Raw genomic sequence first — 16770 nt, 5'->3', positions numbered from 1 at the left:
GCTCCACCGAGGGAAGCATCCTTCCGGTCTTGACGTCACCGCCTCAGTTCAAACTCGGGAGATGGCGGGTATTCCTGAAACGGTGTTGGTCTCCGCCTCGCAGGGTCAAGATGCTCGGACCTCCTCAGACTCCCAGGCCTCGGCACCCGCCTCTGCGCTAGAGGACTTCCGAGTGCGCTGCACCTTGAAAAGGGCTGTGGTGGAAGTGATGGAGCTGTGCGGTCGCTTCGTGCAGGAGCTCGGGGCCGCGCTGCCGGAGGACATCCGAGAGCTGGCGCTGCGGGACGCGCAGTGGGTACGGACCGGCCCCACCTTCCCGCCCCTCACCCTACTCAGCCCGGCTCCGCTGACCGAAGGGTGCCCGAGGCTAGCCTGGGAAATGCCAGGGAAGGCAGCTAGATGTTAGTGCCACCTGAGTGTCCGTTCGACATACAGGGCAAGCGAGGACATACGTAATCTTGAAAAACAGGCGGCGTTAGTGTACTCATATATTTTAATACACACAGTACTATAATATATAAATAAGGCATCATACTAAGACTTTCAAATCTGATGGCTTATGTCTACAAGACATCTCGTTTGTTACTTGCCGTGGCTCAAGTGCTCAGTTAAGTATAAAGTGGCTCTCCAATGGACCAGCGCATGTTTACAGTCTGGTACGAGGAATTCTCCAGGAACCGGCAATCCTCGAAGTCAGTCACCTGGCTAGTTTTTTGGTCTTTGCTTTTGCTTGTTATTTTATAACATCGTGTGAATGGAGCAAAAGCATTTTAGTTTAAGTCAAAAACAGATGAAAAAGCTGTCTTGATGTTGAATTTTACTAAGATCCCTAGTTGAGCTGGACATGGCAGTGTACACCCAGCACTTGGAAAGCAGGGGCAGGCAAATCTCAGTGAGTTCCAGACCAGCCAGGGCTACTACATAAAGGGACCCTATTTCCCCCTACCCCATTGGCCCTTATAACCCACTTCCCTTTTCATCTATATTTTGTAAAAACCCTGAGTTGACGGTTTCTGAGGAAAGACACCAGAAGTTTGAGGGATTGCTGCCTTTCTCTTGAACAGTCTATATGTAGGGGACCGTCCCAAGCTTGTACTGCAGCACATCTGTGACCAAATGACAACAGTGCAGAGTAAACATAGAAGTCATCAGTCCCAAAAAACAAAAATGAGGAGGGGCTGGAGAGGGACTTAGTGGTGAGTGTTCTTGTAGCATGCAGGAGACAGAGGTTATGTGAAGGAGTAATGAAGAAACCTTCCTAGGATTGTAATTCTGTATTCCAGTTTTTGTACCATGGCTTCTGTTATTCCTTCCTTGGAATCAAGGCAAGAAACGTCTCATAACATTTTTAGTAGTTATTTTGGGAGATAGCTGTAAATAAGAGGGCTTGTCTGATTCTAGAAAATTGCTAAGATGCTTAGAACATCGATGCACAGAAAAAAGACCGATGTAGCTTAACCTCTTATATCCTATTGGATGAGATCTTAAAGACAATGAGAAGTAACAGTTTGTAGAGAAGTTTTGATGATGTTGATAAACCTCTAGATAAAACCGAATAATGTATGTTCTTAAATGATTGGTGAATCTGCAGTGAGGATTTCAAAGACAGTTTGTATTCACATTTAATCTTTGAGAGTTTAACATAGTAAGAATCTTACTCTATAAAGTCTTTTTCTTCTCCTTCAGTGCCTGGGATTGAATGCAGAGCTATGCTCATGCTAGCAAAGCGTTGTCTACTGAGCTATATTGTAGCCTTTATAAGATAATAGCATAGGAAATGTACTATGACTCATAGTTATCACTCATTTATTTATATTTATTTTTCATTATGCAAGTGATAAGAAAGACATGCTCATTTAAACTATTTTCAAACAATACCATTTATTAAGCCACCTTTGATTCCCTATCTGTCTGAACCCCTCTGGAAATAACTTATGATTTTGGAGAGCAGGTGGTGGAGCCTAACCCTTCTGCCCTTCTTTACAGTTTCCCACTCTGTGTCCTTGTTTGTTATTTATGTGGTCGTGCTGATGAGATGTCACTGATAAAGCCAGTGCAGTCACTACTGTGTGGTAAGGGTATTTAGCCTTCTCCTAATAGTTAACTTGGATTCTATTTTTTTCCCCTCAATTTTTCATTATTTCCATTCTCTTCTACAGAGATTCCATCATTGTTTTTGCTAAAATGTTTGACTTCAGTATTAGAATTGCTTTTGCTGACTTGGCTGCTGTAAATGTATTGCAGACTTTTGAGTCGGCTGTGCAGGAGAATGTCAGCATCAATGGACAAGCCTGGCAGGAAGCTGCAGATCATTGTCTTATGGGTATGTGGCTTAACTCTTCCTTCTATCATTAATTTCTGAGATTGTTTTTGCAGCTCACTTTATTTTGAATGCTATATTGCAATTTCTATTTTCATTGCCTCTCTGTGGTGGTTTGAATAAGAATGGCTTCCATAGGCTTATATATTTGAATTCATAGTCATCAGGGAATGGAACTGTTTGAGAAGGATTGGGAGGTGTGGCCTTGTTGGAGGAAGTATGCCACTGGGAGTGGGCTTTGAGGTTTCAAAAGCCCATGCCAAGCCCAGTCTGTCTGTCTGTCTGTCTGTCTGTCTTTCTCTCTTTCTCTGCTTGTGGATCTTTCTCTGCTCGTAGCTCTCAGCTTCTTCAGTGCCTGCCTGCAGGCCACCATGCTCCCTGCCATGATGATAATGGACTAAGCCTTTGAAACTGTAAACAAGCCCCCAGTTAAATGCTTTCTTTTATAAGAGTTGCCTTAGTCGTGGTTTCTCTTCACAATAAAACAGTAGCTCAGACATACTCTCTCTTTTATGAACATTTTATTATTGGATGGAGTTGTGCATGTCATGGCACACTCTGGAGGTCAGAGGACAACTTTCAGGAGTTATTTCTCTCTTTTCACCATGTGGCCTCCAGGGATCAAACTCAGGTTCTCACTCAGGCTTAATGACAAGCATTTTTACCTGCTAACCCACCTTACTGGCTTCAGTATCATTTATTAAAGCACATTTAAATTATTATGGGCTAAAAAGAAACTGAGGTAGATCATTGAAGTCATAGCCCATTGAAGTCAGTGGTACCTTCATCTATCCTGTCTGATATCTGGTATCCAAAAAGGTCTGTCATCTGCTCTTCAGACGCTTCTGTCAGTAGGCTCTTGGAAGATATTGTAGAATTATCCCCAATTAAAGAAATAGGGCCAGAAAATCCCTGTATTTCCCCTTAAGCCAGTTTTATGTTTTTTGCAATGCTTAGATGACACTTAGAATGGATAGTGAAGTGTTCTTTTAGGTGTAAAGTTGAACCACAGGAGTAGCATGCAAAGGGTGTTAAAATTTGTAGATGGCTTCTGAAGACTTTTAGCTTATTCCAAAGACTTGATTGTACCTGTGTGTGTGTGTGTGTGTGTGTGTGTGTGTGTGTGTGTGTGTGTGTTTGACACAGGGCTTCTCTGTGTAGCCCTGTCTTGGAACTCTGTAGAATAGACTGACCTCAAACTCAGACTCACCTGCCTCTGCCTCTGCCTCCTAAGTGCTGGGATTAAAGGTGTGCAGCACCACGCCTGGCTTAGACTTGATTGTGCCTCACTGGTGCTGGCATGCCTAAAGAAGGCTAAATGTTAATGGAAAGAGAAAGGTCAGAGTAGGAAGGAAACATCAACAGAAAGGGGGTGGTCCGTTTGAGAAAAGAGGCAAGCATCCCTGCATCTGCAGTACTGTTCAGAGGAGGGCTAATCCTGACAAGAAGCCACGTGTACTGTCTATCTCTCTGGTAACACTGCTCAGGACATCACCTGTGATGACATCCCTGCCTTCTGTTCACGTCCTGTCATTCGAGCTGAGTTCAGGCCTACCAGCACCTCACTGTGACTATAGCTTTTCTTCTCAACAGGGAGGGAGTGCTTTGCCCAGAACATTCTCTTGTCTATTACCTTGACTATGTTAGTTGTCTTTTTGGAATTATCAAAACAGAGTTTGGGTTTATGTATTAAAAGAATAAAACCAACAGCATCTGTTTTGTAAAATATTAACACAATAATTGCTGATTAGTCGGGAATAAACAATTAGCCAGAAGTACTTTAACACCACATAGCTTTTCAATGAGTCTTTATTTGAAACAAAGTGTCATACAAAAAGGCACAAGGGAGTGATATGTTTGGAAAGCCAGCATTGAGCTGGGAAAAGTAATAGCAAATGTGACAAGAAAGCTAAGTTGAGGAGAGATTACCACATGCCTCAAAAGTGATACAAGAGATTTGTACTTTATCATGTGGTCTTGGAGGAATCATGGGAGGTGTGTGTGTGTGTGTGGTAGTGCTGGTAAACGAGCCTATTGACTCACATATGTCAGGTCAAGTATTGTATTTGTGATATAAACCCCAGTCTTAGGTAAGAATTTTAAGGAGAATTACATGACTAGATTTAACAGGCTCTGCTTCTGGGCAGATACACAGGACAGAGGTTTAACCTGTTTTGTTTATGGAAGTTCCCAAGCTCCTGCACACAGTACCACTCTGGAAAGAAAGTAGACTGTGTATGTGAGGCAGCATCTCTTCTCCTGTTGTAACTGCCCTGGATGGGTCTGATCACAGGAAGTTTGGTCAGACAAATTTGTAAGGTTGTTCCTTGAGAGCAGAACTCTGTTTTCAGAAATAGACGCTCATCAAGTATTTGTCCATTTGTTTATACATTGTGCTTTTACAAATTCTACCCCTTGGTGGCGCTAAGAAACCATTTTCCTACAGAGAAGATTTCACTGACAGATGAGGTGACTGAGCCCAGAAGGGGCTTGCTCTACAAACCTGGGCAGAGGAGGAGAGAGAACTGAGTCCAAGGAGTTGTGCTTTGATCTCTCCACGCATGCTGTGTGGCATGTGTGCCTTCCCCATCATACACACATAGTTTTTAAAAAGAACTTTCATAAAATGGTGTGCTGTTCCTTGCAGGCCAGTGACTTCGCTTTTCAAGTGAACATAATAAAATTTAAAGTTGCCTATTTCAATAAGAGTTCCAAATGAGACATATTCCTCAGACATTTTCCAAAGGAGCCACTGAGTGAACTCAGTGTTTGTCACAGGAGTGAGAGGCTATACCTACTACTCTTCATAGTCTAGATTTGACATTCATATGCTGACATACACCAGCCAGCTCTCAGAATGTTTCAGAAACATGTGCCAGTCAGACTTCTTCCTAGTAAAGCTTTAGTCAGTGAGATTAGCATAGACTGGCATAGCAGAGCTCAGGATGCAAGTCCTTTAACCGAACGAAGACTTAGGTCTTTAGCATTCGTAACCTCTTAGTATTTCTTACGTTTTTTTTCTTTCAGTACCATGGATCGAGTGCAGACCCCTACCAATGCTAGGCGGAAATTCCTACTACTGACCTGCCTTCCCCAACCCAGCATTTTCACTCCAAGGTTATTTTTTTTTTTAATGAGGCCAAGTGCATCTGTCCGCACTCTCTTCAGGGTGTCTGTGCCCTACACTAGACCTTCTGCGTCTAGATTTATACACTAGTAACATACTCCCCAGGTAATCATTCCTCCTTGTTGACCTTGAGAACTGTTGTCTTACAACAGAGGAAAGAGCTGATAAAACAGTTACCAGGGAATGAGAAAATCTCCCAGGTCGCCATACCTTTCATATCCCCGCCCCTGATCACATCTGGGTGTTCTTTTTACTGCTGTTGTCAAAGCTTGTTCATGGTATGAGATGCCATCTAGAGCCTAACTACTGGGGGAGAGGGTACAGGACTGGACTTGGCCCTGTGAGGTCTAAACACATGCTCTGCAGCTGAGCTGTACCTCAGCCCTTGTCCCTGTAGTTTATCCATTTAGAATGCTTCTGTTTGCAAAGACTCCACATCCTTACAGTTAGTTCCCTTTCCCAAAGCTGTTTCCCTGGCCCTTTTTCATTCCGTGCCTTCGTTTATACCTTGATTTCAAGCTTAAATGTTTCTAGTCAGTAACTCCGACTGGTGGTGTTCCGTGGTTCTGTGTCCTTTGTCTTTATACCCTTGTTGCATTTTTCAAGTTACAGTTGCCTGGCTCTTGGGGTCATGCCACATTCATCTTTGTACTTCCTGGAGGGACTTGATAATGAAGGGGCTCCATTAGTTTGCCTTGCTTGTTTTCTTTAATGATTTTGTGAATTGAGCGTATAGTATATGTTTGTATACTAATATGGACTTTTTCTGGAATAGATTCTGACATCAAAGTTCTTGAAGATGAATTTGATGAGCTCATAGTAGATGTGGCAACAAAACGTAGACAGTACCCCCGAAGGATCCTCGAGAGTGTCATCAAAACCCTGAAAGCACAGCATGAGATTCTGGTGAGATGTTTACATTTAAATCCTCACACAGTGTTTCACCACAATAAAAAATTAGATTACCTTTCATGTAGGATAGGCTGGCCTTGAACTCCTGATCCACCCCGAGTGCTGGATTGAAGTATGTACTACCACAGCTGGCTGGCTCTGCTTTTCAGACAGGCAGAGCCGTAGGCCTGTTCTCCTGTAGGCATCAGTCACCATGCCAGTCACAGACTCGTCTTCTAAGGTTTATTACAACTGGGACAAATGGAAGTGAGGCAAGCCCTGGCAGGTTGGACCTTCTGGGTGTTGAGGAGGTTTGCTGGGGTGGCATCGTCCCTCATGACTGCATGCGGGCTTTAGAGTGTGCAGTCCTCTGTGCCTTTAGATTTTAAATCAGCAGCTTTTCAGTGTGAACCTTCTGGTAGTCCCTCATTCAGCAGTGTTTCTGGGCATTAAAGGTCTGCAGTTGCCCTAAACATCCAAAGTCATGGCACGATAGGGAAAAAGAAATCCACGCGAATGCTTCTTCTTTCTCACAGCATTCATCCTTAAAGAAAGCTCCCCCTAAACTTCAGGAGAAATGCTTGACTGTGCCATGCCTCCCTCCTCAACTCCCTGACTTCCCTAAAGAGAACCCTGAAACTCGTCAGGGAGGTCAAGGGTGCAGAGAGAAAACTGGAGAGAGTTGGAAGGAACGTTTCCCTTTGCCTTTTGCCTGAGTGGGATGGCCAGCTGTCCCGTGTGCTGCTGCAGGAGTGGAGAGTAATGGGCTGGGCTGGTAATCTAGCCCCTTTTTAAAAAGTTTCTGTGGAAATTGGAATTCAAACATTTGTCCTGAATGAACTTCATCACACTTTAGTCATTGTCCTATATTTTAAAAACCACTGTGCTCTCACTTTGTTTTTTACTATAATCTTCATAGGGCTATTTCCTACAGTATGCAGCAGATGGCAGTACATAAAAGGTATTCAAACCTGGGCATGGTGGCTCACGCCTTTAATCCCAGCACTCGGATCTCTGTGAGTTCGAGGCCAGCCTGGTCTACAAAGTGAGTTCCAGGACAATTGTGCAAAGAAACCCTGTTTCAAAAACCAACCAAACAAAAAGATATTCAAACCTAAGGATGTTTTCTCTACAGAGTTCATGATCTAAAAAGAGAAAACCTTGAAGCTAGCACTGTATTGACTGTATAAGTATACTTGCTTACACTAGCAGAAAGACATGCTTATTTATCTGAGGCATCACATGTCTAAACTAAATGTTTTAATTTGTGCTGTGTTTAGAAGCAGTATCGCCCTGTTGTACCTCCCTTGGACCTGAACTGTGACCCGGACCCAGGTAAGCCAGTCCAGGAATGTGTTGACAATGAAGCATCCTCAGTGATGGCCCCCAGCTGTACGAGTCCTCTCCTCCACACTGATGCGTAGCACTTGTTTGTAGATTTTTATAATGTTCCTTGTTCTGCAAGTTTTTCCTCCAGTGTTACCTACCCAAATGTCAGATGCTCCTGAGTGTGACTGCACAGCCGTTGACTGTACTTCTCCCAGGAGCTCCATCTCTCTCACTTCCGCCCTAGGTTTCTTTCACTTAGTTTTTGTTTTCAGGATTTCAGATTTTATCTTGAGTGTGGTCCTCCTGGGTTTGTCCATTTCTTTGTTCTATTTAACTTCTTGAGTTAGTTCAGACACAGTTTTAATAAACACAGGGAAGGCCACAGTGGAGGAGTCCTGCTTTATATTCAGATTTTCAGATTTTTTAGTTTCCAATTCCAGTTCTCTCTTTCTCTCTCTTTTTTTTTTAAGATTTATTTATTTATTATTATGTATACAGTGTTCTGTCTGCACATATCCCTGCAGGCCAGAAGAGGGTGCCAGATCTCATTACAGATGGTTGTGAGCCACCATGTGGTTTCTGGGAATTGAACTCAGGACCTTTGGAAGAGTAAGCAGTGCTCCTAACCTCTGAGCCATCTCTCCAGCCCCTAAATATTTTTTTGTTTTTTGTTTTTGTTTGTTTTGTTTTAATTATTATGTATACAGTGAGTGTTCAACCTGCAGGTCAGAGGAGGGAGCCAGATGTCATTGTAGATGGTTGTGGGCCACCATGTGGTTGCTGGGAATTGAACTCAGGACCTTTGGAAGGACAGCCAGTGCTCTTAACCTCTGAGCCATCTCTCCAGCCCCAGTTCTCTCTTACCAAACCCTGCATTTGCTGTCTTCTGTTGTGTGGACACAGTGTCGTTCACTCCCTTACTTTTGTTTCCAGTTCGGAAGGGGCATACTGTGGTTCTAAAGATAATCAGAGTCAGTGCAGCTAATTTGAGAGGGAGGAACTTACTGCAGAGATGATTTGGTAACCAAAATGGCCTGGATCCTCAAGAGCTAAAGTCAATCTGGCGTACATTATGGGCTGCTGTGGTGTATGTTCTTCACGTGTTTAGAGTTTTCTTCTGAAAATCCCTGGACTTCCCTTGTGCTTCTCTCCATCATGCCACCAGCTTGTGCTGCCTCTACCTAGTCAGGTGCAGTCCAGGGCAAGGGCCATGGCTTAAGAGGCTTTGCACACTTGTGATAGCGAGATAATTGGTGGTAGGCACACGGCGCAGGCCCCCTGGAGATGTCACCTGTCCCCCAGCACGTACATGTGTAGCTTGAAGTACACTTGTTGGTGGGTGGCAAGTTTTCTTCCAGTCTCCATTTCAAAGTAGGAAAGCTCATCTCAGCCCTTGGTTGTAAACAAAGGAAGCCAATGAATCCCACTTCCTACCCCGCTGGAGCACATTGGTTCCTTCCATTTTACAGGGAGGCAAATTTGTAACTACTGTTCCCTAGCCAGGGTCTGCATAATGAAACAGTCCTGGCCAGGTTGTGTGGGTTGGAGTTGTAAAGAAGTCCTGCCGCTGTTGCCTTGGCTGAGGGGTCAGTCATCTCAGGACCCAGAAATAGCATCTAGTCTGCAGTAGCGTGGTGCTCAAACAGTGGGTAGCATGAGCCTGGAACAGTGTGCTCGGGTGGAAGGAAGTCACCGTGCAATAACAGACAGGAATTCATATGGTTACTATAAAAAGGAGGAAATCTGAGTCCGTGGAACAAAAGAATTGACGGATAAGGTCAGACACCTGGCTGAGGCCAGAAAAACCCTGGGTTAGGATTTTGACAGGCCCAGGAGAGGCTGAGACTGTGTAGTTGTTGGGATTTTTTTGTTTTGTTTTTTATTACTTTTTTGGCTCTTTGACTCTTTTGGGGGCCGACCACTGAACCCCCAAGTAAGTCACACACAGAGGCCTATTATGACTTATACTATTATGTTATTACATCATTACCTATGATCATTATATTACTAATATTATTATTTAGCTTAGCTTGTTTCTAGCCAGCTTTCCTTAAATTAAATTATCCCATCTACCTCTTGCCTCTGGGCCTTTTCCTTTTCTTCCTTCTGTATATCTTACCTTCACTCTTACTCCTGGCTGGCTGTGTGGCTGGGTGGCTGGCTGTGTGGCTGTGTGGCTGTTGTGGCTGTGTGGCTGTGTGGCTGTGTGGCTGTTGTGGCTGTTGTGGCTGGGTGGCTGTGTGGCTGGGTGGCTGGGTGGCTTTGTGGCTGTGTGGCTGTGTGGCTGGCCCCTAGCATCCTCTCCTCTTTGTTCTCTTGCTCTTTCTTCTTTTCCTTCCAGATTTCTCCTTCTATTGATTCTCTCTGCCTGGCAGTTACCACTATCCTTTCTCCTGCCTTGCTATTGGCCATTCATCTCTTTATTACACCAATTAGATTTTAGACAGGCACAGTAACACAGCTTCACAGAGTTAAACAAATGCAACATAAAAGAATGCAACACATTTTTGCATCATTAAAACAAATATCCCACAGCATAAACTAATATAACACATCTTCAGCTGATAGTCCACAACAAGACTGGCGCCACAGTGCTGTAGAAGAGTGAGGTGTGTGGGCTCACACATGTGCAACCTGTTTCTGTTTTCAGCAAGAGTGCTGATTTCCTCCTCACTGACTCACAGCATCCGTGTGTCCTCTGAGCCTGCTTGCTTGTTCATGCTCAAGAAATACATTGGAAGTAAATGGGAAGCTCTCAGCTGGTGCATTTCTGCTGAATTTGCAGGCCTTGGAGGTTCATGTTCCCTTGTTTAGTCAGGCAGTGACCCGGAAGCAAAACTGGGCTCATTACTCAATCTTTCATTTCCACTTTTTCATTTCCCTCGGTTTTAGAAAGCAAGCAGCTAGGGAAGAGTGTTCTCAGAGGTTCTGAACTTCCACATTTTGTAAGGGCAAACTTTTTTCCCCAGCTATGTACTGATGAACTATTTACCTGTAAGACGTGGTTCTCGTCTGTCAGGAGCAACCCTGAATAGTCATCAGTGTAAAGCCCCTGAAATGAAGAGGTTCTTTCCCCATTACCCTGCATTAAACACATAGTGATGGCAGAGAGGTGTAAAGTTCTCCTGGAGGCACTCTGAGCTCCAGGCCCGCCTGCAAGCAGAGTGCTCAGACAGCCTCTGGTTTCTGTAGTGCTGTCCAGCTTCAGGCACTGCTGAGCAGTCTGGGCAGCGCTCACAGACACTTACACTTCGGGGTTCAGCTTTGAGTCTGGGCTGCAGAACTTGTACTTTAAAGAGGAAAAGAGGTATCTTTATTTTGGAGATAAATATGAGTGACCATGGCCGGGGAGTGCAGATTTAGGTTCCTGCAGAGTTCATGTTGCAGTGTGGTAACAGTTTCGTGGAGTTTTACAATAACAATGGAGAAAATCATAAATGGAGGTCTTTTTAGTGCATTGCTGGGAGTGTCAGGTGTAGGTTACTGAGAAGCTGTCTGACAACATTGTTAGCTCTCTAGTTGACAGAAACTGGGGTCTGTTTGTGCATGTCAAAGGATTTCTCTAATGGTCACAAAGATGTGGGGTCCCTTACAAAGGAGGGCATACGTGACTGTGAAGGGCACTCAAGATGGCTCGGGTAATTTGGCTCTGGACTTAAAACATTTTATTCTTTCCTCTTTGTGCTGGGTAAGTTAATCAGCCTTAGAAGGTTCTGAACTTCTCTTAGGAACTTTTGTTGACATTGGTAAGCATGGTACATACTGCATCATGAAGATGTTCTTGTGGAACCTGTGGAGAAGGAGGCACAGAAAACACTTAGGGGAAGCCCACCCTATCTCTTACATGGACTGGGCCAGCCATCGGCACTGGATGCTCATGTGTTCTTCTCGGTCATAAAACATGACAGAGTCACTTAGAATCATTGTGAGCAAAGGAGCAAAAAGCTTATTGCTTTGGAATTTCTTCAAGAATTCATGTTGGGAAATGATGTTTATAACTTCCTAAAAATTTTTATTTATTTTGTGTGTTTGTGCTCACACATGTGAATGCTACAGTAGCATGAGGAGGTCAGAGGACAGCTTGCAAAAGTCAGTTCTCTCCTACCACATGGGTTCAGGAATCAGACTCAGGTTGTCGGGATTGGCAGCAAGTGCTTTTTCCTGCTGAACCATCTTGCCAGCCCAGAAAATAATTTTTATGTATGTGCAGTATATCCACACGTTTTCTGAGTTTTGTGTAGCTTTGTGTTTGGATTTTGAGACAGGGTCTTGCTGTTGCTTTCTGGGTGCGGAGGTCACAGGCGTCTGTCTCCTTGCCTGACTGTTGGAGATCGTTTTTAAGTGTGTGTGCTTTCTCCCCTTTTGTCTTTATTTCTGAAAACTTTTTAAAAATTCCATTCCTAGAATTATTGATAACTTGGGGTTTTGTTTCATCTTGTTTGTTTTTGAAGCACTTTGTATCTCTGGCTGGACTAGAACTCACTATGTAGACCAGGCTAGCCTCAAAGTTAGAGCGATCCACCTCCTCTGCCCTCCAAGTGCTAGATTAAAGGCAAGCACTACCATGCACTGCAGATACCTTTTAGTTTTGAATGCAGAGGATTCAATTTACTGAATTAAAAAAGAAAAGGTAATTCATAGTTAAACATTTAATTTTAGAATGTATCAGGAAACTTTCATTATCCTGGAGCTAAGTTTTTCTCATTTGTGAATTTACATTTTTAGGAAGACAGTATGTCATTTCTGGCAAAGTGATATTTGAGAGTGTTACATTGGATTCTAGAAGATGTGAGTCTGATTCTGTTTGGTTGCAGTTCCCGTCTCGGGTTATTTGTAACCCGGGAGGCCTGCTCTGAAATGGCCTGAGGATAACAGGATGTGATGGCCACAGCAGAGCAGGCTTCGGGTGTGTCCTTGTCCCCGTGGTCCTTGCTTTCACAGGCCATTTCCTCAGAAGACTCATCACACTCACCAGCTTCACTTTTTGTTTTGTTTTGTTTGGGTTTTGGGGTTTTTTTGAGACAGGGTATCTCTATGTAGACCCCAGTTTCCCACTATGTAGACCAGGCTGACCTCGAACTCAGAGATCCACCTGCCTTTGCCTCCTCAGTGCAAGGATTAAAGGCGTGAGCCATGCCCAGCTGTCCACACACTTCATGTTTAATCTCATTCCTGTAGGAAAACATCAGTCTGTTGGGTCCTTACGTCTGACACTACGTGCATACTCTTCAGTGTGAACACTGTTACTGCAGCTCTTCTGACATGGCAGTTGCTTCTCTGTGTTCTGTCCTGTCTCTGGTATTCACCCAGAACTAAATCCTGAGTGTGGCGAACACTTGAGGTTATCCATCTTCTTATTCCAGTCTTCACCAGCTGCCCTCGCCTGCTGCAAGCCTTCATCCTGTCTACCCTTTCATCACTATCCTGGGAAGTTCCTCACTTTTCTCCCGCTGTGGGTCGTGTTTCCTGGTTCCCATTTTCTCCTGTTTCTGATATATTTCCTTATTTGGGGAGAGCGTATCCTATCCACCTGCCTCCAACTCTGTTCTCCTCAGTCCATTTGGCACCAGATCCCTGTTTAAGGCAAACTATCCATAATATCGTCCCCTGTGGGTTGACATCACCGTCTTTGATTAAGGAAATGCCTGATATTGTGGCTGTGCCCTGTCATAGCTTTTGAGTACTCTCAGGTACTGTAATCACTACTAAGGATCCCACGGTTGGAGAATATAGTCCTCTTCCCAGGAGATTCCAGGCTTCTCATTGGTGTGCATACTGCCCTCTAGTGGCCCTTCTGAAAAAGTTGGAGGATGTTTGGGGGTAAGGGATGGTGTAAATTGTAAAATTTGTGAAAGGATTTGTAGTCATACCAGAAACACTAAATGTCTTATGTATCTAGCCCAGTTGTAGAATACCCATCACACACTTGGGTGTGGAAATTGGTAAGTATGCAAGCCTAGAGCCTAGCTCCATTTTACACACAAGCACAAACCACTCTTGGGCTTATATGTTGTCATTGTTTGTGCAACAGATGAAAAACAGGCATTGTTCAGCAATGGGAAGATAAAGACCAAAAAAGGTGGCATGAGGTATTTTAGGAATTGTTTGTAGTAGTCATTGATAGAACTTAATCTGCCAAGGCAGAGGCAGGCAGATCTCTGTGAGTTCAAGGCCAGCCTGGTCTACAGAGCAAGTTCCAGGACAGGCTCCAAAGCTACACAGAGAAACCCTGTCTTCAAAAACAACAACAACAAAAACAAAAAACAAAAACAAAAAAACAAAAAACAAAAACAAAAGCAAAAAACAACAACAAAAGAACTTAATTTGTAAGAGACCTAGAGAAGAGGTCACAGGCCAAGGTCTAGAGCTGCTGCTGCTATTAGTAAAAGCTGCAGCAACAATAAACACTATGACCGCCCTGTTCACACATAAAAGTAAGATCATTGTTGCATATGTGTGCTTGTTGTAGAATAACATACAGTATGCAGCTTGATGAAGTTATACATGAGTACATGTGTATATAACCACCACCATCTAGAGAGGAGCATCTGTAATGGGTAGCCATTCGATGGCCAGAAACATGGTAAACATTTTAGACCACTTTCAGATGTGTCCATTATGTTTTCATGGATACAGTGAACACAGCAGGATGCTAAAATCCTGGAGTCATTAGGAAAATGGTCTATTGTGTTTCTGTCAACTAGTGAACCTATTTCTTTAAATTTAGAAGTATTTTATCTGGGAGAAAGTAAAGTGAGGAATAAGATGTATCAGACACATACTGAGAATTTTAATTTACACACTTACGACTAAATGCGTTAATTTGAAGATATACTGCTCTCATGTTGGATTGGTTATCTGTTATTTAAATTATCTCAAAATTTAACATCTAAAACATTAAACACGTGTTCTATCCCTTGTGGTTTCTGAGGTCGTTAACATGGTAGAAGGGACTTTAGTTCCTCCTAGCATGGACTCTCAGCTTCCTGCCGTGACAGAGAGTGCCCACCCATGGCAGAGCTGTCCTAAAACACCCTGGTCTGGGCAGTGACATGTCAGAGCTGCAAGTTACTAGTCACGCAGAGAGGGAAGGACTGCATGTACACGAGCGTGCACACTGAAGAGGGACTTCTGGACCATTGTGAGGGTGGCTGATGCACACAAGGATGCTAAGGTTTTGATGCTGTGTTTGGGCTCTCTGAAGGAACAACCGATGAAGTGAATTTGAGAGAGAGAGAGAGAGCTTATGGAGTGGCCTACAGGCCGTGGTCCAGGGGTTCAGTTATGTTTGTGTCCCAGTGGAAAGGCCAAGGTTCAGTCAGTTTCCATTCTGGTGCTGGAGTCCCAGGGGATTCCTGTTGAGCTGTTTCTTCAGTCTACACTGAAGTCTAGAGAAGAAGGTTCTAATAACAGTGAAGGAATGCCTGAGCAGCAGGCGGCACACAGTGCATGTGAAGATCAGAACACAACTTTGTGAAGTGGATTCTCTCCTGCATCCTTGCAACCTTGCCTCAGTTCTGGGACTGAACTGTAAAGGTGTCAGCTGCAGGAGTGTTTATACAGCAGGTATCTGGGGCTCTTGGGGCACAGCTGGGGCTGCTCACATGCTGCCTCTGTGCACACCTTTGCATTACACTCTGCTGCTCTCTTGGTCCTCCTGTTCATCTTGATAATTGAATAAGACATTGGCTTTAGTAGATTACAAAGTACTCTAAGAGAGATTAGACTAGACTAAGGTCAATGTTCCTGACAGATTTCTGTCTGGATTGCCTCTAAATGGCTTTATGCTTGGCTAACTAGATAAAGAACCTAAAATACTGTTTGGTGGTTTCTTGCAGCTTCTCATGTGGAAAATTTGAAATGCCGTGGGGATGCCATAGCTAAGAAAATCAATGACGCCATGAAGGTAAAAGCTGTGCTAAGTGTGTCCAGTGGGGAAAGGCTGGTGCTTGCTGTTAGTGCCGGGTGTGTCTGGGCTGCAGGAGCCTGTTAAGTGGTTCAGAGTGTGTTTGTTAAGCAACAGTAGCATCCAGAGCTCCATTTATCAGGTGCCTACTATGTGCCACATATTCTACCTGGCAGGTACCTACTGTGAGCTGTGTATTCCCCCGGCTTCTGAGTTGGCAGCTTGTTAGACACTTTGGGACAATACTGTTGTTAACATTTATGGAGCATGTGGTGTCTGCTTTACCTTTGCTGTCTTATTTAATCCTCACACTGACCCTAGGAGATAGATATCTTAACCCCCGATTTATAGAGAGAAGACTGAGGCACCACCGAGAGCCCAGATGTGTTGCTCAGCCAAGTTCCTGAACCAGGAGATCCAGCTTCGGAACTTGTTTGTTGTTGTTTCTGCTTTTGTGCTGGGTCTGGACCCAGGCCTGGCATGTGCTCATCACACACTGTACCCTGAGCTGTGTGCTAGCCATGGAATTCTCCTCTTAATCACTCTATTACACTACTCCAGCTGGAGAGCCTCAAGGTCATCATCACATGGGTTCAATTGGGACATTTTTTACCTAAACTTGAAGATCAATTCCTAGTACATGGCAATGATTTTAAACTTCAGAGCCTCCCCAGTTCCGATGTCCATTTTCGTTGGCATTATTTTTTAGTTTATATGGATTCCATGTTTTTCTGATAATTGACCATGTATTGCTTTTATCCTATCCTTGATCCAGAGTTGGTGGGCTAGGTATCCAGTTTGCCTTGTTTTTGTAAGCAAAGCTTTATTGGAACACAAATGGGATCACTCATTTCCTTCCTGTCTGTTGTTTCTCTTATGCTCTAATAGTGGAGTTGAGTTCTTTTATTTTGGGGACAGGGCCTCACCGTGTTCCACAGGCTGGCTTCAAACTCGTTTTAGTCTCCCGAGCACAGGGATTTCATTTGTGTACCATCCACCATGGCTGCCCCACGTTGAGTTCTTAGACACAGAGCCCCAGAGTCTAAAATGCTTACTGTTTCATTCATTACAGTCAAAAGGTTCTGATCCCTACCTTTTTTTTTTTTTTTTTGAGCTGAGGATCGAACCCAGGGCCTTGTGCTTGCTAGGCAAGCAGTCTACCACTAAACTAAATCCCCAACCCCTGATCCCTACTCT

At 43.9% G+C, this 16770-nt stretch overlaps 1 protein-coding gene across 4 annotated transcripts in view; it reads left to right on the top strand.

The window, feature by feature from the left end:
- The first annotated feature begins 42 nt into the window (after nucleotides 1–42).
- The window catches only part of LOC118592923 (basic leucine zipper transcriptional factor ATF-like 3), a 47990-nt gene continuing 31262 nt past the window's right edge, over nucleotides 43–16770 (top strand). For all 4 annotated transcript variants that reach the window (XM_036201994.1, XM_036201997.1, XM_036201996.1 and 1 more), the window contains exons 1-5: nucleotides 43–295; nucleotides 2245–2323; nucleotides 6223–6353; nucleotides 7619–7673; nucleotides 15506–15573. In XM_036201994.1, coding sequence (XP_036057887.1) covers nucleotides 62–295; nucleotides 2245–2323; nucleotides 6223–6353; nucleotides 7619–7673; nucleotides 15506–15573 — 567 coding nt within the window. In that variant the 5' untranslated portion in view covers nucleotides 43–61. The remainder of the gene's footprint in view (nucleotides 296–2244; nucleotides 2324–6222; nucleotides 6354–7618; nucleotides 7674–15505; nucleotides 15574–16770) is intronic.

The sequence above is a fragment of the Onychomys torridus genome, chromosome 11 (assembly GCF_903995425.1).
Source record: "Onychomys torridus chromosome 11, mOncTor1.1, whole genome shotgun sequence".
Lineage (NCBI taxonomy): Eukaryota > Metazoa > Chordata > Mammalia > Rodentia > Cricetidae > Onychomys > Onychomys torridus.
The sequence above is the reverse complement of the archived record's forward strand: the minus strand, read 5'-3'. Positions and strand labels throughout refer to the sequence as shown.